This window comes from Heteronotia binoei, chromosome 13, assembly GCF_032191835.1.
Source record: "Heteronotia binoei isolate CCM8104 ecotype False Entrance Well chromosome 13, APGP_CSIRO_Hbin_v1, whole genome shotgun sequence".
Classification (NCBI taxonomy): domain Eukaryota; kingdom Metazoa; phylum Chordata; class Lepidosauria; order Squamata; family Gekkonidae; genus Heteronotia; species Heteronotia binoei.
The window spans coordinates 61,264,214-61,289,310 of NC_083235.1; the positions used below are offsets into that span (position 1 = coordinate 61,264,214).

At 48.4% G+C, this 25,097-nt stretch overlaps 1 protein-coding gene across 1 annotated transcript in view; it reads left to right on the forward strand.

The window, feature by feature from the left end:
- The window catches only part of DNAH17 (dynein axonemal heavy chain 17), a 206,309-nt gene that overhangs the window by 85,438 nt on the left and 95,774 nt on the right, over window positions 1-25,097 (forward strand). The window contains exons 38-43 of the mRNA XM_060252097.1: window positions 12,917-13,021; window positions 13,738-13,895; window positions 15,269-15,407; window positions 16,001-16,228; window positions 16,859-16,996; window positions 18,622-18,754. Coding sequence (XP_060108080.1) covers window positions 12,917-13,021; window positions 13,738-13,895; window positions 15,269-15,407; window positions 16,001-16,228; window positions 16,859-16,996; window positions 18,622-18,754 — 901 coding nt within the window. The remainder of the gene's footprint in view (window positions 1-12,916; window positions 13,022-13,737; window positions 13,896-15,268; window positions 15,408-16,000; window positions 16,229-16,858; window positions 16,997-18,621; window positions 18,755-25,097) is intronic.

Consider the following 25,097-nt stretch of genomic DNA (forward strand, 5'->3'; position numbering starts at 1 on the left):
AGGCAATAGTCTGCCCCCTTCTAAAGAAACCATCTTTGGACTCGACTGTATTGGCAAACTATCGGCCCGTGTCAAAGTTGCCTTTCTTGGGCAAGATTACTGAGAGGGCGGTTGCGGTGCAGTTACAGAGCTTTCTGGATGACGCTTCCGTGCTAAACCCTTTTCAGTCTGGTTTTCACCCAGGTCATGGGATGGAGACGGTTTTGGTCGCTCTCATAGATGACCTCCAGAGGCATCTGGATAGAGGTGGCTCAGCGGTACTGATGCTTTTAGATCTACCGGCCATGTTTGACATGGTTGATCATCAGTTGCTGACCCGCTGCCTCGCCGATGCTGGGATACAGGGGTTGGCCCTACAGTGGCTTTCCTTCTTCCTTCAAGGTCGGGGACAAAGGGTGGCAATAGGGGAGGAACTGTCTCGTCAGCATCCATTTGTGTGTGGTGTGCCACAAGGGGCAGTCCTCTCCCCGATGTTATTTAACATCTACATGCACCCCCTTGCCCAGATTGCCCAGAGGTTTGGGCTGGAATGTCATCAGTATGCAGACGACACCTAGCTCTATTTGTTGATGAGCGGCCAATCCGACTCCTCCCCAGAAGACAATGGCACTTAAAGCTGTGGCAGGGTGGCTCAGACTGAGTTGATTGAAATTGAATCCAACGAAGATGGAAGTCCTGTACCTAAGTCGTCGCGGTCTAGGGACGGAGGCTTTATTACCAACCTTTGATGGGGCGCTACTTATACCAGCGCCCAAGGTTAAAAGCTTAGCGGTGCTCCTGGACCCCTCCTTAAATATGGAGGCCCAAGTGGCGGCCACCGCCAGATCAACCTATCATCTTCAGCTGATAAGGCAGTTGGTCCCCTACCTTGAATGCGATGACTTGGCAACAGTGATCCATGCTATGGTCACCTCAAGATTGGATTACTGCAATTCCCTCTACATGGGGCTTCTCAAACCCGGAAGCTTCAACTAGTGCAGAATGCAGCAGTCAGGTTGCTATTGGGCCTTCCTTTATGGGAGCACATTCAGCCTGGGTTGAAAGCACTGCACTGGCTGCCTATTGCATACCGGGTTCGTTTCAAGGTGCTGGTTCTTATCTTTAAGGCCCTGTATGGCCAGGGACCTGCATACCTTAGGGACCGCCTTTCCCCATATGTTCCCCAGAGAGCACTTCGGTCTAGATCACAAAATCTGCTGTCATTCCCCGGCCCTAAAGAAGCCAGGCTTGTGACAACTAGAGCCAGGGCCTTCTCTGTAGTGGCCCCCCGCTGGTGGAACAAGTTGCCTGAAGAAGTTAGGGCCCTGCGAGAGCTCATACAGTTCTGCAGGGCCTATAAGACGGCACTCTTCCACCAGGCATTTGCAAACTAGATTGTCGGCCACCACAGTCCTCAGGGAGCATCTGGACCACCTCTTGCAAGCCACCCTGAAGCAGCAACGGAAGGGAACACCTACGATCTGTTAACAGAGAACATAGCTTTGCATTTAAGATCATAGCATCAAAATGTTAACTTTTTATGTCTTAAACAGTTTTATGGCTTTTATGTTTTTATTTGTTTTATACCCGTGCATATGCATGAGCATGTAAGCCGCCCTGAGCCCACGGGGTATCAATCTACACTTTACTTTGTTTTCTAAGTATGACCTGGATCCTGATAATCCAGACATTCTGAGCATGGAACTCACATAGGAGCATGGAAGGTGGAGAGGGGAGAGACTCTCCCTCCAGTGCTATTTCATCAACTTGAAATGGCTCCAGGGACCAGCTATTTGCCCTTTGGAGGAAACTTACATACATGCCATCAAGTTTAACCAAGGCAAACTGAGATCTCTGAAAACTGGGAATAAAAGAGAGTGCAAAATGAGCCAAAGTCTTGCCTTCCAAAATCATTTTAATTATTTGAAATGGCCCTAGGAGGGCGGGATATAAATGGAATCGAATAATTAAACAAATAGATCTTCTTCGTGGTCTCTGTGCAGTCCCACACATGGGTTTTCCCGTCAGGGCGAACCCTACCTCGGAGATTTTAAAAGCTAGCCTAGGCGTTATTTTTGGCGCACGCTCCCTTCCGTCCTGGGGAGCAGGCATCCACTGCGCATGCCTGGAACGGGAGGGAGGCGCCCCACCCACCCAGTTTCTTTCCAACCGTCGCCCGGGATAGTCTTACCTCGCTGTGCTCCTCTTTTACCTCAGAACCTAGCCTTCGTTCTTCCCCGTTTCTTCTTCTATTCCGCATTATTATTCCATCTTCCTTCTTATATCTTTAAAAAAAAAAAGAAAATATATATATATATATATCTCCCTACTTTTTACCTCAGACCTCCCTTCCCCTACCCCCCCCCCCCCGGGCGTATGGAAGGAAGGGACAGTAAAATAACCTTTAAAAGGTGTTTGCGTTGTAGGGCGAAAATCCCTACATCAGACGGACATTCACTTTGTTTATTTTGCCTGGGAGAAACCCATAAAGTGGACGCCTGTGCGCATTGCCTTCAATTTGGCAAACAGGCGCGGAAAAACAGGGCCGCTAGACTAAGAAGTCATCTTATGGAGTCTGTGCTTCACCCTGAGATGTCGCAATCCTCTACCGCAAGTAAGTCGCCTCCCCTTCTGACTCCCCAAGGGGACGGCGCAAGGTCGGCAGCTTCAGTGGCCATTGTTCCCAGCAAGCATAAGCCCGGCGATGCCGCGAAAACCAGCGACGGCGCGAAAACGTCAGAACAAACGGCCGCGCCTATTAAAATGAAAAGTGGGAAGCACACCAAGAAACACAAGCACTCCGATCCGAAGGGCCCGAAGGATTCGAGAAAAACTACCGACCCGAAGGACCCGAGAAAACCTACCGACCCGAAGGACTCGAGAAAACCTACCGACCCGAACAAATCTTCGGAACAGCAGAAAGCCCACGAGCCCGACAGACAATGTCATCCGTCCACACCCGGATCCAATACCCAAGGATCGGCCACGCCGCCTCCGGAATCACCACAACAGCAGACGGAAGAAGTTATCCCGATTCCGTCCCGATCCCCTTCATTGCAAGGATCCATACAAGACCCTTCGCTGGAGAAGATCCGAGACCCGCTGCAGTGGACACAACAACACATCAACCCCAGATCGTTTCGTGATATGTCGAATCCCCTCCAATATAGACAACACGACGCTCATCGGTACTTTGATACTCATCGGTTCCCAGCCAGATCTCCAAGCATCGAGAGACATCGGTACCATCATACGCGTTTCCCAGAAAGATCCCCTAGCAGGGGGAGGGACCGCTACCGCTACCACCCGAGATCTCGGTCTCCATCCATGTCCCCGAGAAGACGCTACTACACTTCGAGGTCTCCATCAATGGATTCCCATCAATGTTGCGGTTACCACCACTCTCGGTACCGTGCCGATTACCACAGGGACCAATCCAAGGAAGCAACTCCCGTTCAACGGAGTAAGCACCCAACGAAACAGCCATCCCCGACTCCTTCCACTTCGACTTCTAAGCCTAAGAAAACGAGTCCAACTAGACCGGACCCACAGGCACCCGTACCTGACAACTCTGATGCCGAATCCGAAGCACAATCATCGGAGTCGATGCAATCGATGTCCTCTCCTGGATCCCCAGCTTCAGATATTGCGAAGCCTGCAGATTTGTCACCATCCGACGGAGCCAAGACATATCTGGACTTGGTTGCAAATATGGCTTCTGCTCTTAATGTTAAGCTTACATCAGACGCGCCCAAGGTCACGGATGTGGTTCACGATTTGGTCCATTCAGACCTACCCGCTGGTTCCTTTCTGCCGATGCTTCCAGTACACCTAGATGCCATTAAAGAAGCCTGGGACAAGCCGGCATCTATCCCCCCCACTTCAAAACGAATCGAATCCCTATACAAAATTCAAGCTACGGAGTCAAAGTTTCTATTCAGTCACCCGGCTCCGAATTCAATGATAGTTCACTCTTCCTCCAAATCGAAGCAGACCCGTCATCCCGTACCCCCAGAGAAGGAGGGCAGGAAATTGGACACTCTGGGAAGGAAGATGTATTCCATCTCTACGGCAAACGCCAAAATCAATAATTATTTGGCATACTTTGCTGCTTACTCCCACAATCTATCCTCCCAGTTAAGCACACTTGTCTCTGCCCTGCCAGAACCTTCTCAAAAGCAGGCATGCACATTACTACAAGAGCTCAATAGAGTCTCCAAACAGCAAATAAATACCATTCGTCACTCAGTGGGATGCACCTCCAAGGCGATGGCTGCCTCAATTGCCTTGAGAAGACACGCCTGGCTTCGCTCCTCCTCCCTACAACCCGATATTAAATTTAAAATCGAGGCTCTCCCTTTTGATGGCCAAGGCCTTTTTAATGCCACGACAGACGACATACTCACCACAGTCAACGACAGCCGCAAACGGGCAAAAAGACTTGGTGTGACTCAACAACAGCAGCAGGGCTACAAATCCAGACCATGGAAGCCAATGCCATTCAAACGCTCCAGGTCTCCTCGACAATCGGAATACTGGAAGCGTAAGGCTCCTCCATCTAAGCAGCCTTTCAACCAAAGGCAGCAAAGACCGCAACCACCTAAGAAGACTGCAACTTCATCCAAGCAGTCTCTTTGACTTTCCACCTCTAATACTTCACCACACTTCCAGACTCCTACCGTTCTACGAAAGCTGGAAGTTAATTACCACAGACAAATGGGTCCTGAATATCATCTTAAGAGGCTATTCAATAGAGTTTCATTCACCCCCTGCAAAACATCACTTTGTTGCAACCCCTCCATCCCCTCCCCTCCAAGAAGAGCTCATCACCTTAATGGCCAAGGCGGCCATAGAACCTGTCCCAGATCAGTACCATCGGACGGGCTTCTATTCCCGGTATTTTCTAGTTCCCAAAAGGGATGGAGGTCAGCGCCCGATTTTGGACCTCAGGGCTCTCAACAAATTCATCCACCACAAAAAATTCAGGATGGTTACCCTTCAATCCATTCTGCCCCTAATCCCTCAGAATGCTTGGATGGCGCTGGTAGATTTACAGGATGCCTATTTCCACCTAACAATTCATCAATGCCACAGAAAGTTCCTGAGATTTGCCGTGGGAAACAGCCATTATCAGTTTCGAGCGCTTCCGTTCGGACTCTCCACAGCACCCAGGACTTTTACAAAGTGTATGGCTGTGGTCGCTGCATCCCTCAGACAGAGCGGAATTGCAACTTACCCATACATAGACGATTGGCTCCTTGTAGGAGCTTCAAAGTCACAACTGGAAAAAGACATTGCTATAACCCTTACACTCTTAGCCGACCTGGGTCTCCAAGTCAACCAGCAAAAATCGAATCTAATCCCCTCTCAAGACATTCAGTTCATAGGGGCTCGCCTCTGCACCACGGACCACAAGGCTTACCTCCCAACAGACAGGGTAGCCTCTATTCATACCCTAGCCACAGAAATAATGCAACAGCCCAGACAAACAGCTTTCATCATTCAACGCATGTTAGGACTCATGGCAGCGACAACGGCGGTCTTACCACATGCAAGACTCCGTATGAGACCCCTACAAATCTGGTTTGTCCGTGCATTTCGTCCCCAACACCAATCCCAACAAACCCTCCTAACCGTCCCAAACAACATCCTTCTCTCTCTGGAATGGTGGACAGTACGAGATCATCTGCTAATGGGCATGCCATTCTTAAGGCCAAGTCCGTCAGCAGTAGTCACAACAGATGCATCAAGGTGGGGCTGGGGAGCCCATCTGAACACCCTCTCAGTCCAGGGGCAATGGACAGCATACGAACAGTCGCTCCACATCAATTGCCTGGAGCTCCTAGCCGTACACAGAGCTCTCAAATCATTCCTGCCATCTCTTCACGGCCGCCACGTTCAAATAGCTTCAGACAGCGTGGCGACGGTATTTTATATAAACAGGCAAGGAGGGACTGCATCTACCCGCCTTTGCAAGAGAGCAATGCATCTCTGGCACTGGAGTATCGCACATCAGATCCATCTCACCGCAGTACATCTCCCCGGTGCCCAGAACACACAAGCGGACACACTAAGCAGGTATCTCGTCAACAACCACGAGTGGTCACTCCACAGGCCGTACCTCCTACCAGTATTCCAGAAATTCGGAACACCGTTAATAGATGTGTTTGCTGCACCAGACAATGCACAATGTGCTCTCTTTTTTATGAGAGGTCCGCCCTCACCACAATCTGCAGGGGATGCCTTCATCCAGAAATGGACAGGTCCGCTGCATTTTCTCTTCCCACCTTTTCCACTGATAACACGATCAATACAGAAAATTCAACTGGACAATACAAATTGCATTCTAGTCACACCGTGGTGGCCGCGCCAACCATGGTTCACAACGCTCCTTTTCCTATCGGACAATACTTACCATCACTTCCCCCGGGCCAAGAACCTCCTCTCACAACAGAACGGCAAGGTTCTTCATCACGACCCGGACAGACTTCGCTTGACGGCTTGGAGGATACTTTCTCAGAATTCCCTGAGGGAGTGAGAAATGTCCTATTAAATGCGCGAAAACCATCAACGAGAAAATCATATTCCATGAAATGGAAAAGATTTTCCATCTACGCAACCAAGCATAACTTCAAACCTCTATCTGCTTCTATGCCTCAAATCTTGGCCTATACATTGTCATTGTCGGAAAAGGGACTAACTTATTCGTCTTTAAAGGTGCACTTGGCAGCGATCTCAGCTTTTCACCCTCACATACAGGGCCGATCTGTGTTTTCACACCCCGCTGCAAAATCCTTCTTGAAAGGAATCTTACACTTGCATCCACCATCACGACAACTGTACCCCAGCTGGAGTTTATCGTTAGTATTAAGTCAGCTAATGAAACCACCCTTCGAACCCATGGCTTCAATACCGCTGCATTTTCTCTCGTGGAAAACGGCGCTGCTAGTCGCACTCACCTCCGCTAAAAGAGCCAGTGATATTTGTGCGTTTAGAGCAGACACACCTTACACCATTTTTCATCATGATAGGGTAGTGCTACGACCAGATCCTACCTTCTTACCTAAGGTAGTCTCCACGTTTCACTTGCACAGGATCACAACTTTACCTGCTTTCTTCCAACGTCCTACAGATAAGGGCCAAGAAGCCCTACACTGCCTAGATGTTAGAAGGGCACTCGCTTATTACATAGATAGGACAGCATCATTCAGAAAGGACTCCAGACTTTTTGTGGCCTATGGACGCCACAATAAGGGACAAAAGATATCTACGCAGAGACTTTCGAAGTGGTTGGTTGCTGCTATAACGCTGTGTTACAAACTCGCAAAGCAGCCGGTTCCAACTGCATTACGAGCTCACTCCACAAGAGCTTTGTCAACATCATCTGCCTTTGCCAGAGGGGTCTCCATGGAAGACGTCTGCGCTGCCGCCGCCTGGTCTTCCACCTCGACCTTTGCTATGCACTACGCTCTGGACGTTCGTGCTAGGCAAGATGCTTCCTTTGGACAGGCAGTACTTCGTTCTATCTTCGACTGAAGATACGACCTGGGTCCGGTAAGTACCAACTTACCTTGGAGTCCAATACTTGTTTGACTGATTTGCATTAACATTGCATTAATTTTTTTCTCCTACTCTAGTGCCAGCACCCACCGCCGTGCACTTCAGCTTATCAGTCACCCATGTGTGGGACTGCACAGAGACCACGAAGAAGATAAACAGGTTACTCACCTGTAATTGATGATCTTCGAGTGGTCATCTGTGCAGTCACACACGCCCGCCCAACCATCCCCGCTGCTGGCTACTGGTCCTCTACAACCGCTCATCTACTATGTCAGCGGCGGGGAAAGAAACTGGGTGGGTGGGGCGCCTCCCTCCCGTTCCAGGCATGCGCAGTGGATGCCTGCTCCCCAGGACGGAAGGGAGCGCGCGCCACTAGGCTAGCTTTTAAAATCTCCGAGGTAGGGTTCGCCCTGACGGGAAAACCCATGTGTGTGACTGCACAGATGACCACTCGAAGATCATCAATTACAGGTGAGTAACCTGTTTTTTCCCCAACAGCAGACACATCCATTCAAATGCTTCCCCCCCCCCCCTTCTTCCAGGCCCCGTTGTGTTTAGCCAGTCTCTGTGAAGTTCCTTCCGGTCGTCTGCTCACCATTCATCCCCCTGCATCTTCTGACCACTGGGAAAAAAAGACCAGTTCAGTGCCAGAGTCAGCATCTCCTCCCCCTTTTTTTCCAAGCACAGTTTATCAATATGAATTTATCGTTAAACTTGGAATGTTTAAAATATCATTTTGCCCTCAGTTCTATTTAAGTCCAACGGCCACTGCCAGGAGAGCTCCACTTCCACAGAGACTGAGCAGGGAGAAGTTGCAGGAATGGAATGGGAGGCAGAGGAGGAAGAGGAGTCCAGATGTGGTGAAAGACAAATAGTTTCTTCGCCCATGCTCTGGGAAGCTGTTTCCTCAGCTCCATGTCTCTTGAGCTTCCACGGTTCTCTTCAGCTCTGTTTTAGTGCTCCCAATGTTAACTCCAGTCCCAACCCCCCCCCCCCCATCTCAGAGTCATTCATTGTAAATGGCAATGAGTCAATGAGGGAACAATGGTGTCCTCTGTATTCTGCTCTTTTACGGAGTGCTGCCGGAGGAGCGGGGAAAGAGGTTGACATGGGTGCTCCGACAGGAAGCCCATCCACAAGCATGGCGACAGTGGGATCTTTAGTGTGGCACGCTGGAGGTTATCTGCAACAGTGGCAAACCAGATGTACACCCACCCTGTCCTCATCACCGATTCCATTATTTCAACCAGGTGTGTAGAACACACACATCACTTTCAATATCAGGAAAAACTTGGAGACTTGTGTGCAGAACGCTAGCACAGAAATCAAGTTTAACCAAAGCAAACCTAGATCTCTGAAAACTGGGAATAAAAGAGAGTGCAAAATGAGCCAAAGTCTTGCCTTCCAAAAATCATTTTAATTATTTGAAATGGCTCTAGGAGACCTGCTGTTTACCCCACTGGGGAAATTTCTATGTGTTGATGGCATGTATGTAAGTTTCCTCCAAAGGGCAAATAGCTGGTCCCTGGAGCCATTTCAAGTTGATGAAATCGCACCTTCCAGGCTCCTATGTGAGTTCCATGCTCAGAATGTCTGGATTATCAGGATCCAGGTCTTACTTAGAAAACAAAGTAAAGTGTAGGTAGGTCCTTAGAACTCCCCCCCACCCTCCATGCCTTGGCTTCCCTAGACATCCCACAGTTGCAGGGTGCTTGGGGAAGAAGACTGCAGATTTATACCCCGCCCTTCTCTCTGAATCAGAGACTCAGAGCAGCTTACAATCTCCTATATCTTCTCTCCCCACAACAGACACCCTGTGAGGTGGGTGGGGCTGAGAGGGCTTTCACAGCAGCTGTTCTTTCAAGGACAACCTCTGCCAGAGCTATGGCTGACCCAAGGCCATGCCAGCAGGTGCAAGTGGAGGAGTGGGGAATCAAACCCGGTTCTCCCAGATAAGAGTCCACACACTTAACCACTACACCAAACTGGCCAAGGGGAGGCAGTTTAAACTGCTCCCCTCCAAGCCTTCACTTTCCCAGGGCACTTGGGGAAGTCAATCCCAGGAGGAAAGTCAGTTCAAGCTGCCTGCCCTCAGAGCCCCAGCTGGGGCTGCAGGGAGACCTCTCCCCACAGGATCAGCTGTTTTGCAGGGTCTGCTGGGCTAGCTGGCTTCAACTGGGCAGCCCAGCAGAGCCTTAGTGGAGCCCATGTGGAAACCTCTCCCTGATCTATCTTCTCTTCCCCAGCTAGCATGCCAGGGCTGGCTGGCTGGCTGGGCAAGGGAAAAGAGAATGGGAGAGAGATCTCCATTGTACCATATGGGCCTATAGGTACAATGGAGAGATCACCATGGCTGAGGCACAAGTTTAAACCCCTTCTCTCTAGCGTCTGGCCATAGCAGCAGCATTGTACCCTATGGCTCCCATAGGGTACAACGGAGAGATTGTAGACCGGAGAAGGGAGGAGATGTTATTTAAATGTTTCCCCCGCCCTTCCCCAGCCATTCAGCTGCTTTTTTAGTGTCCTCAGTCTGCATGTTGGGGCAGGCTGGCTATGGAAAGGAATGGGAGGTAGGGTGGGTCAGTTTCACTTCCCTTGGCTTTGAAGCTAATGGAAGTGAAACTGACCCACTCTCCCTCTCCTGCACTTCCCCCAGACTGCTGCTTCTGGTGGACAGCTGAGGAAAGGAAGGGAAAGGAGAGCTAGTCAGTTTCAGTCCACTGAAACTGACTAGCTCTCCCTTCCCTTCCTTTCCTCAGTTTGTCTGGTCCCCAGTGAGCTCCAAATGCACTTAAATGCCTTTGAAGCTCACTTCTCCTTGAGCATGGTCAGTTTCAGTCCACTGTCCAACTTCGAACAGGTTGTGATCTATTTTTTCCAGACAAAACTGCTGGTGATGTACCACCATGAAAGTTAAGTTTCAAATTCTCCTTCATTGAAAGGTTTGCATTTCTTTGCAATCAGGTTGCTGACCTTGAAGGATGCCATGGTTGCATTGACCGAATGTGACCTTGGCTTTGCCTTCAACTGTTGCTGTGCAGCCAATTTAGATTTAAGTTCTTTGAGCTTCAGTTTATGAATTTCACTTTTGGGTGGAAAATCAGCATCAAACATTGTTATGCAGAGCCTTATAATGACACTCCAAATTACCCTTTTTGGGCAAGGATACAGCGGTGTTACAAAGTAGTCAACAACACTTGTCTTTCACCATAATGAAGAAGTAGTCCATTTCCCATTCGTCATGAAAGTGGTAGGTTTTGCTCTTCTTTGGAACACTCATCTTCGTTATACTGGGGTGGCTGGGGTGCTAAGTTAACTGTCTGGTCCAAAACTGTCACTGTCCCAAATTATTAAAGATCAACAGGAACTGAAGACCTCTGGATGATGCCAAAAACACACATGCAGTTCTAAAAATAAAAATAAGAATTCATTATACTGGCACCAATAATCAAATACCACCACACCAAACAATCATCAAAAAAACCCAGACGCCTGTCCAGCAAACCATGAGACCAAGTGGGGCTGGTGATCTACCTCTGACCCCTCCAGTAGATCGCGATCTACCTGTTGGACATATCTGGTTTGGGCAATCAAATGAACTATGAACCAACATGAATTGCCATTTTCCCGGTTCGTTCCCAGCTTTAATGACCATCTTTGCCATTATTCTAATTGCTGCCAGCAATCTGAAGTGCATATTGTTCTGCATGCTTAACTGCATTTGTTCTTACAGGAGTATCAGTCACTAGGAGCAGCTGTGCAAACCACTGAACAGACAGCTTCAGCAACTGAGTGGCCTCCAGTCATTTCTATTCTCTCACAGCAGTGGAGGAGAAAACTCTTCATGCTCTAGCTCTTAGAAAATAGCTCATTTAAGAGGCAGTTATCTCTAGTGGGCTGAAGTATTCTGTGTTCATGATTGCATCGATCAAATCATGCTGCTCTTTGATATCAGAACAGAGTAGCAGAGTTTTAAAACTTTTATTAAAATACTGCATTCAAAAAATGCCAAAAGTTGTTAATAACTTGCATAAAAGACTATGCACAAAAGAAAGAAAGTTATGGAAAGCTTGTATAAAAGTCCAAGGCCAAAGTGCTTGGAACTTGCCCAAAAGTTGGTGCAAGGTGATAGAGAGCTCTCTGCACATACACAGAAGCAGAGATCAGCTGGTAGGGTTTTAAGTGGGTGGCCTCCCAATGGCACCCCTCCATGCTTTCCACAACTCTGAGCACCTGTGGGAGATACATATATATGTTAGAGTCATGCAGGGTGTGAAGTTACTTCCAGGGGAAAACCTTAAGTGATCTTATATGGCTCTAGGAGTTGCTGGGAACTCTATAGTTTTACTGTACAGTTTCCAGAAATTCCTAGAGTGATGTGGCATCAAATCTGGGTTTTCCTGGAAGTGATGCCATTATATACATGCTGCTATGTGCTCCTTCCCCACATCCACATCCCCCAAACTCCTGCCAGTTGCCAGGAACAGCTTAACAACCCAGTCAGTTTGTGAACTAGTGCTGAGGGAGCATCAGAGCAACAGGTGTTGACTCAGGATTTGCTCACATTCTGCAAAAGTAAAAACAGATGAAACTTGGCAAGAAGTAGAATATAGAGCAATTGATTGAACAACAAGCAAGCAAGGGAAAGCAACAGAAATTTCCTAGCACAAGGAAACTTAATTTTCCTAGCCTACTTATATGCTCCTTGATCTGTCACTTGGATCCACCGACGTGGCTTGCTGTTCTTCTAAACAAGGGAGAATTTAATTGACAGCAGCACATCATATTGATAGCAGCTACCACATCGAACAATTTGAGAAGATGCATACCTGAATTTCCTGGGTGGGGTATTTCATAGACTTTTGCAGAATTCCTAACCTTTCCACAAGTTTGGACACACATTTGAACTGGAATTATCAAGGATCGCTTATGGGACTTCAATTTTAACTGAGATGGTGAACCTAAAGAGAGCCTATATATGATTAGGCTAACCAGTGAACCTTTCCATTCCTCTGTATTCTCTGATTCCTTTGTACAGTATTTATGTGTCAATTCCAAAGATAACCACGTGTTATAATATATTTGTTTTTTCCTGGAGTTTTGCATACTTAAGGATTGTACCTTATCCTAGGGATACGCAAACCCATAGATGATAATACACAGCACACAGTTCCATACTTTCCCACTTGGCAGCTTTAATCATCCCCTTTGCTATATCATTCCTTTTCATTTCTGCCCCATCAATTTCCATTTTATAGTATGTCTTTGTGTGGCTAGTGTTTTAAGCTGTGGGGGAAACCATGGTGTAAATGAAGTATATTGCTCCATTGGTGTACTAAGATGACTCTAAGCATTACCTTTCCCTTTCCCTCCATAGTCCTGTGGAAATATCTACAAAGGATTGTCCCAGACAGGTGCATGGGGATGTTTTGATGAATTCAATCGAATTTCAGTGGAAGTCTTGTCGGTAATTGCTGTACAGGTAAAGAGTCTCCATACTTGCCCAGCTATTGTGCATAAATAAAAGAGGGTTCACAGTGCTTCCAATTCTATCATTTCTTCCGTGTCTAGATTAGTGCAGTCCCCTTAAGATTAATGGTCTCAACTCTGAAGGAAGAGTGCAGCTATCGCCCTTGCAATGATGCCACGATCTCTTCCATTCTGAGCTTATTCTTTGCTCTACTGCAGAGCATAAATGCTGTGGGTAGCCCAGGGAAAGTCATATCTATTCTCTAATAAACTTCGTAGTCCTGTGACCTGCCTGTCTAAGCTGTTGTGTACCAACAAAATCTTAATGATTCTAGTAAGGACAAGTGTGGCCCTATTTTCTGTAAGTAAGCATTATAGACAAGAAAATGGTGTTTCCAGGATGCCCCCAAGCCTACTTTTTGTTGCTTTTGAATGGTATTCATTGCTTAATCATTGAGTAAGCCACTTATTAAAGCTTATTTGTGTTGACTTCGAGGATCCCAGCCAACCAGGGATTGCAGTATCAGTATGATAATATCTCAACAGCACTGTAATGCCACATAAACTCCGCTATATGATGATGTTATTAAGGCAGATCAGAGGAAGGGCAGAAAACATTGGCCTTACTCTTCACTGGCTTGTGAGAGCACTCTGTATTTTATACTTAAATATTATGGATTTTACTATCTTTTTGCAAACCTCACACAGTACTTTCTGTTCATTATTCAGGTTAAATGTGTTCAAGATGCAATTCGAGCCAAGAAGAAGACATTCAACTTCCTTGGGGAGATGATCTCTCTTATACGAACTGTTGGGATGTTTATTACTATGAATCCTGGATATGCAGGTCGCACTGAGCTGCCTGAAAATCTTAAAGCATTATTCAGGTATACAGGAATTATTCTGGTGAACTAAAACTATAAAAGATGATCAAAAGAATGCATGAACTTCTGATGTTGTTCAAAAAGAAGGCGAGTAATAGGAGATAACAAGTAAAGGAAATCGTGAATGGTTTTATGAAAGGGTGATGAAGACAAGAACCTTAAGAATCCTTGAGGAAAATAGTTCCAGATAGTAGCTGTGTTGGTCTGCAGTAGAACAGTTAGACTGATTTCGCACTCACATTACGCCGCTCTCACATTCATCTTCTCAGCACAGCTTTCTTCCAATTTCCCACTATCTGCCCCAGGGCTGCAGCAAGGATCAGTGTTTTCGTGCAGCAAGCAGAAACTGGTTTTTAGCGGTTTCTGTTTGCTGCACAAAAACGACGATCCTTGCTGCAGCCCAGGGGCAGATAGTGGGAAATTGGAAGAAAGCCACGCTGAGAAGACAAACGTGAGAGCGGGGTAAGGGGAGTGCGAAATTGGTCTTCGATTCAAGTCCAAGAGCACCATAGAGACCAACAAGATTTTTGAGATACGAACTTCCAAGAATCAAAGTGAAGGGAGTTTTGACTGTCAACATCTCATGCCCTGAAAATCTTGTTGGTCTCTGAGGTACTACTGGACTTGAATCTAGCTGGAGGAAAATTTGTCCCCCGAGGTCATTTTGCAAAGTGCTTATGTGGAGATGAACCCTCCATGCTTAAAAAGGAGAGCTGGGGTGCTTGGTTAAATGATAGCATAGATTTTAGAAAGCTAATAACAATATCAGTGGGATGTTATTATCCCTGGATATCAATAATGTAGGAAGACTATTGTGGTGGTGGTGGGGGGGGTTCCCTTTATCAGAGGAGGCACAGAACCCAATAAATTAGAATCAATATTTCTTCATTCGAAAGATTCTACCAAAAGAATTGCTATGGGTGGAATGTTGGGCCCAAAAGGTAATTTAATATTGAGAACATATTATCACCTACCTGAGCAGACGTTAGAGGGTGATCTTGAAAAGAGCACTGTTGATAAGCATGCTAGGGGCGTCTTGATTGGCCACTGTATGAAAGAGGATGCTGCAATCTTCTGTTCTTAATTAACACTTTTCACATAGTATGAAGAACAAAAAATTGGGCTACTTTCACAGACTGAGAAATTGGGTTTGGACTGCCATCTCAAGAGCTATCCAAGCAGATTATGTAGCGTGTAAAAACAAGACACGACCAAGCGGTAATGGGAACTGAAGTTCTGAGGCTTTCAATCAGAGCAGTTAAATTTCATTACAACTGGCATTTGGAGTGAGCATTCATTGCAACATCAACGAAAGACTGACTGCAGTTCCTCTGGCTTCATCGTAACACAAGCTATGTAACTTTTCTTTTGTTTAGGCCTTGTGCAATGGTAGTTCCTGATTTTGAACTTATCTGTGAAATCATGCTTGTGGCGGAAGGTTTCATCGATGCCAGGCTTCTAGCCAGGAAGTTTATTACTCTCTATACACTGTGCAGAGAGCTGCTTTCAAAACAGGTAATTTAACATTGTTCCAAGGCTAAGAACATTTTAAAGCAATAAAGAGTTTCATGAATGTGGAGATTTGATAGCCATTTCAGCAAAGTAGCCACACTGTGTTCTTTCTCCTAGGAATGGAAAGGTCCCCTGTGCAAGGACCAGTCATTTCCGACTCTGGGGTGACGTTGCTTTCACAACGTTTTAAAGGCAGACTTTTTATGGGGTGGTTTGCCATCGCCTTCCCCAGTCATCTACGCTTTCCTCCCAGCAAGCTGGGTACTCATTTTACCAACCTTGGAAGGATGGAAGGCTGAGTCAACCTTGGGCCGGCTACCTGAATCCAGCTTCCGCCGGAATCTAACTCAGCTCGTGAGCAGAGAGTTCAGATCACAGTACTGCAGTACTGCTGCTTTACCACTCTGCACCACTTGCTCCTAGCCTCCCTGCTAATACCGAAATGCAGAAGGACTGTACAACTGTAGAGTGTTAGGATAAAAAAACTCATAATGACTGCAACTGTCTCCTACCTTTCACCTCACTGTGCATTTTTTGCTTTACATAATGTCCTTTTAACCACATGCAATGCTAAGACGATTCCACCTGTTTGACAGGATCATTATGACTGGGGATTGAGAGCTATCAAGTCTGTGCTGGTGGTGGCTGGTTCGCTGAAGAGAGGAGACCCAGGACGAGCTGAAGACCAGGTCCTCATGAGAGCTTTACGAGACTTCAACATTCCCAAGATTGTGACAGATGATTTGCCTGTGTTCATGGGACTCATTGGAGACCTTTTCCCAGCACTGGACGTGCCTAGGAAGCGTGACCTAAACTTTGAAAAGGTGAAACTGATCCCTTTGGTTCTAACAAAGGGCTTGGCAACAAAACGCTGACTTAGCTGTGTAACTGGAGTTAGGCCTCTGTTTTCTGCGCAACCTGAGTGAGGGGAAATTTGATGTCAGGTAACCCTTTGGACAAAGAGACAATGGGCGTTTTCGCACTCACGTTCAGCCGGCGCGACCCCCCTCTTCACCGCGCAGGATCTGCGTGGATTTCGCACTAAATGCCGCAGAGCAGCCTTTTGCGCCGGAAACTCCCGTCGCAAAAGCCGTGCAAACGGAAACTGCTTTTTGGCGGTTTACGTTTGAGCGGCTTTTGCGACGGGAGTTTCCGGCGCAAAAGGCTGCTCCGCGGCATTTAGTGCGAAATCCGCGCAGATCCTGCACGGTGAAGAGGGGGGTCGCGCCGGCTGAACGTGAGTGCGAAAACGCCCAATGAGAAAGCTTTTCAGGCTTTTGCAGGAGGAAACAATGGACCACTGTTCAAGTAGTAATGAAGCTTATAGGCAGAGCATAGCTCCAGTGGTGTCTTGCCAGCCATGAGATTGAGGCACAAGCCTCCTAATCAGAATACTGCACCTGTGTAGCATATTTAGCGGTGGAATTTAACACCTTTTTTTTTTGTCTTGTCAGATTATCAAGCAGTCCATTGTTGAGCTTAAGCTACAGCCTGAGGAGAGTTTTGTTCTGAAGGTGGTACAGCTTGAGGAGCTGCTCCAAGTCCGACACTCAGTATTTGTGATTGGAAATGCGGGCTGTGGCAAATCCCAGGTGGGAGCTTCATACCTACAGTAATTTGGACGTTCCTTTGTTAAGAATAGGTGAAATCGATCCCTTTTGGTTGAAATAGAGGTCTTGGAAACAAATGTTGATTCTTAGCTATGGGACTGGAGCTCTGACTTCTGACATTTTTTTTTCCTTAGATGTGTTTTCACACAAAACCTCCAGAAGTATTTGTGATTAGAAAATATTGATGTGTATCCAGCCATCCATAGGCTTCACCTAGCAAGAGTTTGTTTTCTTTTTTCCACTGCAGCACATTGAGCCTCTGAAATGGCATTCCTAAGGGGTTAGGGATCTCAATAAAAGAGCAAAATGGGATCTTCAGTGGAAGTGGAAAGCATCTTTCAGAGACTCAATTGCCATGAAGTTTTCAGAAGTGTTCAGCTGGATAGAGTGCATGCCATTGTGTACTAGACCTCTGAATGTACCACCAGTTGGAGAAGCCTCAGTTAAGGTTACACCAGAAATTTGTCTCCCATCAGCCAAGCTGCAGATTCAAGCAATCTCTTGAATCGAGAGAGCAGGAAGCAGCACTTTCTCTGCCCCAGTCCAGGCATTACTCTCCTTAATCCTTCATTGCTTCTGTCCCCACATTCCATTAACTATGGAATTACAGCATTGGAGAAAGTCCAGAAAAGGGCAACTAGAATGATTAAAGGGCTGGAGCACTTTCCCTATGAAGAAAGGTTGAAACGCTTGGGGCTCTTTAGCTTGGAGAAACGTCGACTGTGGGGTGACATGATAGAGGTTTACAAGATAATGCATGGGATGGAAAAAGTAGAGAAAGAAGTACTTTTCTCCCTTTCTCACAATACAAGAACTCGTGGGCATTCGATGAAATTGCTGAGCAGAAAGGTTAAAACGGATAAAAGGAAGTACTTCTTCACCCAAAGGGTGATTAACATGTGGAATTCACTGCCACAGGAGGTGGTGGCGGCCACAAGCATAGCCACCTTCAAGAGGGGTTTAGATAAAAATATGGAGCAGAGGTCCATCAGTGGCTATTAGCCACAGTGTGTGTGTATATATAAAAATTTTTGCCACTATGTGACACAGAGTGTTGGACTGGATGGGCCGTTGGCCTGATCCAACATGGCTTCTCTTATGTTCTTATCCATCATAACCACAAACCAACACATATCCTATTCCTAATGATCACAGTTATCAGTTTGTAGCTTTTTATGATTTAGCTGAATAGTTCTTCTGGAAATCATATAAGAGGAGTGGGACCTCTGACCTGTTCTATGATGGGTCCAGCAGCTCTTTGTTGAACGTGCTAAGAGGAATATCGATTTTGGCCTTGTCTGTACGCTGATAATCTTGGAACAAACGTTTCTGCTGTAAGTGGAGGAAGATGTTTTGGAAAAGATGTTCTCCCTATCAGCTAGTGACTAGTAGCCAAGCTAATCCGAGGATTCAGCACCATGTCATGTTAAAAGTTAAGGTAAATGCTAAGGAATGGGGCATGTCAGATCTATCCTTCATGTTATACACGTTCCTTACAGAGGTATGAGACATTGGGCTAGAAGAACTGTGTACAGATTGAGAACGTCTGTTATCTGATGCATTTAAAGAAAACAATTTCACCCCAGCCACTGTTTTTGTCCTGGCAGGTGTTGAAATCCCTAAATAAAACATACAAAATTACGAAAAGAAAGCCTGTGGCCATTGACCTTGATCCAAAAGCTGTAACCTGCGACGAGCTCTTTGGCATCATTAACCCAGCTACCAGAGAATGGAAAGATGGTAGGGAAAAAAAAAATCAGTGGTTTTTCCCAATGAACATACTGGCTTGGATCCAGCCATGCACAAGTGGAAACATACTTAGCACCAGGCCTTGAATTCAGCAGGAGCTCACAAGAACACAGCTCCTGAACCTTTCTGAGGGTTCCCTCTCCTCCTCCCCACCTACCTTGTCCATTGAATAGTAAGTGCAGCTGCATAACAACCCCTGGATTAGGAGAGTGGGCAGCCAGCCAGCCACCACCACCTCACCCTCAGCAGCCCTCATTAACCCCTGGAGAAGCCCACACCACCCTTTCTCCACTTCTTATGTGATTTTGGGCAACGGGTGGTTTTAGGCTTCCCAATCCCCAGGTCCCAGCGGGGGATCCCCGGGATCTTCTTCGTGGTCTCTGTGCAGTCCCACACATGGGTCTTGCCGCAGGCAACGGATCCATACCTCGGAGCTCCAATAGCTCGTTTATAACGTCTTTTGGCGCGCTTTCCTCCCGCCCTGGGGAGCAGGCAGCGACTGCGCATGCCTGGAGCGGGGGGAGAGCGCCCATTCCACTCAGTTTCTTTCCTACCGCCGCCCGGACAACACCCTCCTCGCTGCGTTCCTCCTTAGCTCGTTCGTTACCTCATCTCTTCATCTTCCTTTCGCTACCTAGTATTTTCTCTTTCTCACCGTTTTCATATTCTCTTTCGTCCTGAAAAATTTTTTAAAAAAAAAAAACCCGCCTTCTGCGCTATCTTTCCCCTTTTCTCCCTTCCCTCCCCTCCCTTGTCCGGAGCGCATGGAAGGGAAAGTTACCTTCAAAAAGTGCACGCGCTGTGGGACCAAAATCCCTTCGTCAGACGGCCACAGCCACTGCCTGTTTTGTTTGGGTGAAGCTCATCGAGTCGACTCCTGCCCTCACTGTGCGAACTTTGGCAAGCAGGCCCGTAAAAACCGTGCAGCCAGGCTCCGGAGTTTCCTTATTGAATTGTCCCTGAGGGCTATGCCCGCGTCGGACTCGCCGCCTCCCCAACAACAAAAGGGAGCTTCGGCCTCTACGGACGTGTCTCTCTCTAAGCAGAAGCACAGGTCCGAGAAAAAATCTTCGAAGCACGCCGATCCTGGCCATAAGGCTTCGAAAAAATCGCGCCATCTCGAATCCTCGGATTCGGCGCCCAAAAAATCTCGCCTTTCCGAATCAGCTGATTCGGCTCCGAGGAAACTCCACCACTCGCACTCGGCTCCTAAGAAGCCTCGGGCCCCAGTCTCAACGCCTATGGATCCCTCGGCCTCGACGCAGCCCGCACTTCCGCTTGAACTGTCGACTCCGTCAGACGTCATTACCGACATGCCACAGCTGACTCCTCACTCATCTACAGCAGTAGAGGTTATACCAGTCCACTCTCGTTCACCTTCAGTGCACAGCGTGGTTCCTACCGACTTCATGCAACCTGACCTGACTACTGATTCGACTCAGGCCTACTTTAAGCCTCCGCTTCGGATCGGATCCTTCCGGGACATCGGGATTTCTCCCCTGTATAAGGATTCGGCCACTCAGGCGTCAAATGAAGGTTGCCCTCGCTCACCTACTCATCGAGTCCACTCCGGGTCGTCGCCTCTTAGAGGCCGTTCCAGATCGCCACGTCGGCGCCGAGACTCCGACTCTCCGGGGTATTATCAACACTACTATGCCCCTTCAAGGTACGACCGCCATTTCTCTCGGTCTCCTTCTCCTAGACGCCGACCGTACCGCCATCCTTCTCGGTCCCCATCCGTGGAGGGTTCAGGTTACTCAATGTACTCTGCTATTCAGTACGGAGATTCTCCTAGACCCCGTGATCGACTCCGTGATTCCCACCGACGACTTCGGGATTCCCCACGACACCGGGATTCCCCGCGACCCCGCGATCTCGAGCGTTTTCCGGATTCACCTAGACCCCGTGATCGGTACTACCCACGGGCCCGTGGTCAAGATCGGACCCGAGAACCTGATCGGACCCGAGAACCTGATTATTCTCGCTATTCCCCCCGACTCCGTGAGCGACTACGGGAATGTGTACAGCAATCTCGGGACCACTACCAGCTAGAAGGTGCTAGGCCGCGCACTCCGTCAGCTTCTGCCTCGATTGCTCCCCCGGTCTCTACCCACACGGACCAACGCGATCAGGTTGTGAAGCCTAAGATCACCCCGTCGGACCCGATTCCGCCTCCACATTCTCCTTCCGGTGAGGACTCCCGTTCCGACGTCGACTCCGTAGCTTCATCTGACTCCGACGACCATCCAGATTCGGTAGTCTCGGATTCGACGCCACAGCCCAGGCTCTCTCCATCTGATGCCTCCAAGGCCTACCTCCATCTCATTACTACTATGGCTGAAGCCTTGAACATTACCCTTCCGTCGGACTCGCCTAAGGTCTCTGACATTGTGCACGACCTTGTACAAACGGACTTTCCACCTGATTCATTACTTCCTATGTTGCCGGTGCACCTCGAAGGCCTCCGTGAAACCTGGGAAAAACCTGCTTCAATTCCACCTACCTCTAAGCGCTTGGACTCGCTTTATAGAGTCCATGCTCCCGAAGCAAAATTTCTGGCTTCCCATCCAGCACCCAACTCTATTATTGTGCACTCAGCCACCAAAGCTAAGCCCTCTAGACATCCGACACCTCCAGACCGAGAGGGCAGGAAACTGGACACTCTGGCCAGGAAAATGTTCAACCTTGCGTCAACAAATTCTAAGCTGAACAATTATCTAGCCTACTTTTCGGCTTACACCTTCAACTTGGCCAACCAATTTACACCTCTTATTCCTTCCCTTCCGGAACCCTCTCAACGGGTGGCCTCTGGACTGGTATCAGAGCTGTCTAGGGTGTCGAAGCAACAAATAAATACCATTCGCCACGCTGTCTCCTGCTCTTCAAGGGTTTTTGCGTCCTCTGTTGCTTTACGCCGTCATGCCTGGCTAAGGTCCACCAACTTACAACCGGACATTAAGCAAAAGATCGAGGACCTTCCCTTTGATGGCCTGGGTCTCTTCCACGCTTCCACCGATGAGGTTCTCACCTCAGTGGATGACGGGCGCAAACGTGCAAAACGTTTGGGAGTCTCTCAACCGTTCTCCCAACAACCCAATCGTACAAAACTCTGGAGACCATCATTCCAGAGGCGCCAACGGTCACCTGGGCGCAATGACTTCTGGAAAAGGAAGAGTGGACAGCAGAAGCCTCAGTTCCAACAAAGGCCTCGGTCACAGCAGCCCAAAAAGTCCTCCCTCCCTTCTAAGCAGTCTCTTTGACTTTCCTCACACCTTACCAGAGCTCCGCACCCGTCTCTCACCATTCCTTCCCACTTGGAACTCGATAACAACCGACTCCTGGGTGCTGACCATCGTGCGCCTAGGTTACGCAATCGAGTTCATTTCTCCACCTCACCACCACTACTTCATAGCTACTCCCCCGTCTTCTCTCCTACATCAGGAGATCCTGGACTTACTTCACAAGAACGCCATAGAGCCCGTCCCCCCCCTACACCGAGGGACAGGTTTCTATTCAAGATATTTCCTAGTTCCCAAAAGGGATGGAGGCAGGCGTCCCATTCTGGATCTGAGAAAGCTCAACAAGCACATCCAATACAGGAAGTTCAGAATGATCTCCCTGCAGTCCATCTTGCCCCTCATCCCCAGGGGGTCCTGGATGGCTTCTCTAGATCTTCAGGACGCTTACTTCCATGTGACTATCCGACCTCAACATCGGAAGTATCTGCGGTTTGCCATGGGCCCGGACCACTACCAATATGTGTCCCTACCATTCGGCCTATCCACGGCGCCTCGCGTCTTTACCAAGTGCATGGCAGTGGTGGCAGCTGCGCTTCGCATCCGGAACATCCCAGTCTTCCCATACATCGACGACTGGCTTCTGGTGGCCCCAACACAACAACAGTTGGAGCACAACCTCAACGCAGCTCTCACTCTCCTGACTTCCCTGGGCCTTCGTGTGAATGCATCAAAATCACACCTCACACCTACCCAAGACCTCAAGTTTATAGGCGCCCTTCTATGCACCTCCATACATCGTGTCTTTCTCCCCGAGGATCGGGCACAGACTATTATCGACCTAGCCGGGTCAGTGCAACAACAACCCTGTCAGTCTGCGTTCACAATCCAGCGCCTGCTGGGCCTTATGGCCGCAACAACATCTGTCCTCCGCTTTGCCAGGCTACGGATGCGACAACTACAAATCTGGTTTGTGCGAGCCTACCACCCTCAGACACAACCACAAAGCGTTTTGCTGACTGTTCCACGGAGAGCGCTTCTATCCCTCACGTGGTGGACTGTTCCCAACAATCTCCTCGAGGGCAAGCCGTTTCTACCGACTTCACCCACGGCCACAGTCACTACAGATGCCTCCAAGTGGGGTTGGGGAGCCCACCTAGAGGACAAGACTGTCAGAGGACTTTGGACACCCTCCGAGAGAGCCATGCATATAAACTGCTTAGAACTGATTGCGGTACACAGAGCCCTCCAATCCTTTCTCCCTCTGATAGGAGGTCGGCACGTTCAGATCTCCACGGACAATATGGCAACAGTTTATTACATAAACAAGCAAGGGGGCACCAGATCCCTCCGTCTCTGCCGTATAGCCGTGATGCTCTGGGAATGGTGTGTCAAGCACAACATATACATGACTGCCATTCATCTCCCAGGTGTGGAGAATACTCTGGCCGACTCCCTCAGCAGGTTCCGCATAGACGACCACGAATGGTCCATCAATCCGACCTACCTTCGGCGTATCTTCCGTTGCTTCGGAACACCCAAGGTGGACGTCTTTGCATCCAGGGACAATGCCAAATGTCCTCAATTTTACTCCAGGAGGGGCAACGACGCCTTCCTACACAACTGGACGGGTCCCCTTCACTATTTCTTCCCACCAACCCCCCTTCTGACACGGGTGCTGGTCAAAATAGCTCGGGATGGCACAGACTGCATCCTCATTGCGCCATGGTGGCCTCGGCAACCGTGGTTCACGAGGCTTCTTCAACTGTCCCGCCACACTTACCGCCGACTTCCTCCTGTGGGAGACCTTCTCTCTCAGGCCAGCGGTCAGATTCTGCACCACAACCCTCGAGTCCTGGCCCTGGTTGCCTGGAGAATACATCCTCCTATCTCTCCGCAGAGGTAGCCAATATTATCCTCAACGCGAGGAAGCCTTCCACGAGACTTTCCTATCAGCGAAAATGGAAGCGCTTCTGTTCCTTTGCGACATCTAATCATTTACAGCCGGAAACGGCACCCCTGAACCTGATCCTGGACCATCTGCTTTCTCTACGAAAATCAGGACTTTGTTATTCCTCCTTGAAAGTTCACCTTTCTGCAATTTCTGCTTTCCACAACCCGGTTGATGGCAAGACTGTGTTCTCCCATCCTTTATCTAAGTCCTTTCTTAAGGGCATGTTGCACCTCAACCCACCTGTTAAGCCCTTTGTTCCGACGTGGAGTTTATCGTTAGTCCTCTCCTGCCTGATGAGGGCCCCCTTTGAACCTATGGCCACCATAGACCTCAACCTTCTCTCCTGGAAGACAGCATTACTTGTAGCCCTTACCTCAGGTAAACGGGCAAGTGACTTATGCGCCTTCCGTTACGATCCTCCCTACACCATTTTCCACAGGGACAAAGTGGTTCTGCGACCGGACCCTGCGTTCCTGCCTAAAGTTGTCTCCCAGTTCCACTTATCAACTTCAACTTCTCTACCAACGTTTTTCTCCAACCCATCCGACCAGGGACAACGAGCCCTGCATTCCTTGGACGTCAGAAGGGCTTTATCCTTCTACCTTGATCGTACACAACCTTTCCGTAAGGACCCTAACCTATTTGTGGCCTACGGGAACCCACACAAGGGTCTTAAAATTTCTACCCAAAGACTGTCTAAATGGGTAGTCAGTGCCATCAGGTTGTGCTACGAACTGGCTAAACAGCCTTTGCCCGAAGGCCTTAAGGCCCACTCTACTAGAGCGGTCTCGACTTCTTCGGCTTTTCTGCAAGGCGTTTCGCTGGAGGACATTTGTGCGGCTGCATCCTGGTCCTCCCCATCCACGTTCGTCTCTCATTATGTGCTAGACGTTCGTGCGAGACGTGACGCCTCCTTCGGCCAAGCGGTCCTCAGATCCATCTTCCACTGAAGTCAGGGTGAGTGCATCCGCTTCCATCTTTACATTGCATTCCATGTTGTTTAATATGCTGTCATTGCATTTGGTTGCTTTATGTGACTAACCTTCTTCTTTACCAGCACCCTCCTCCAGGTCATCTAGCTGGCTAGTCACCCATGTGTGGGACTGCACAGAGACCACGAAGAAGATAAACAGGTTGCTTACCT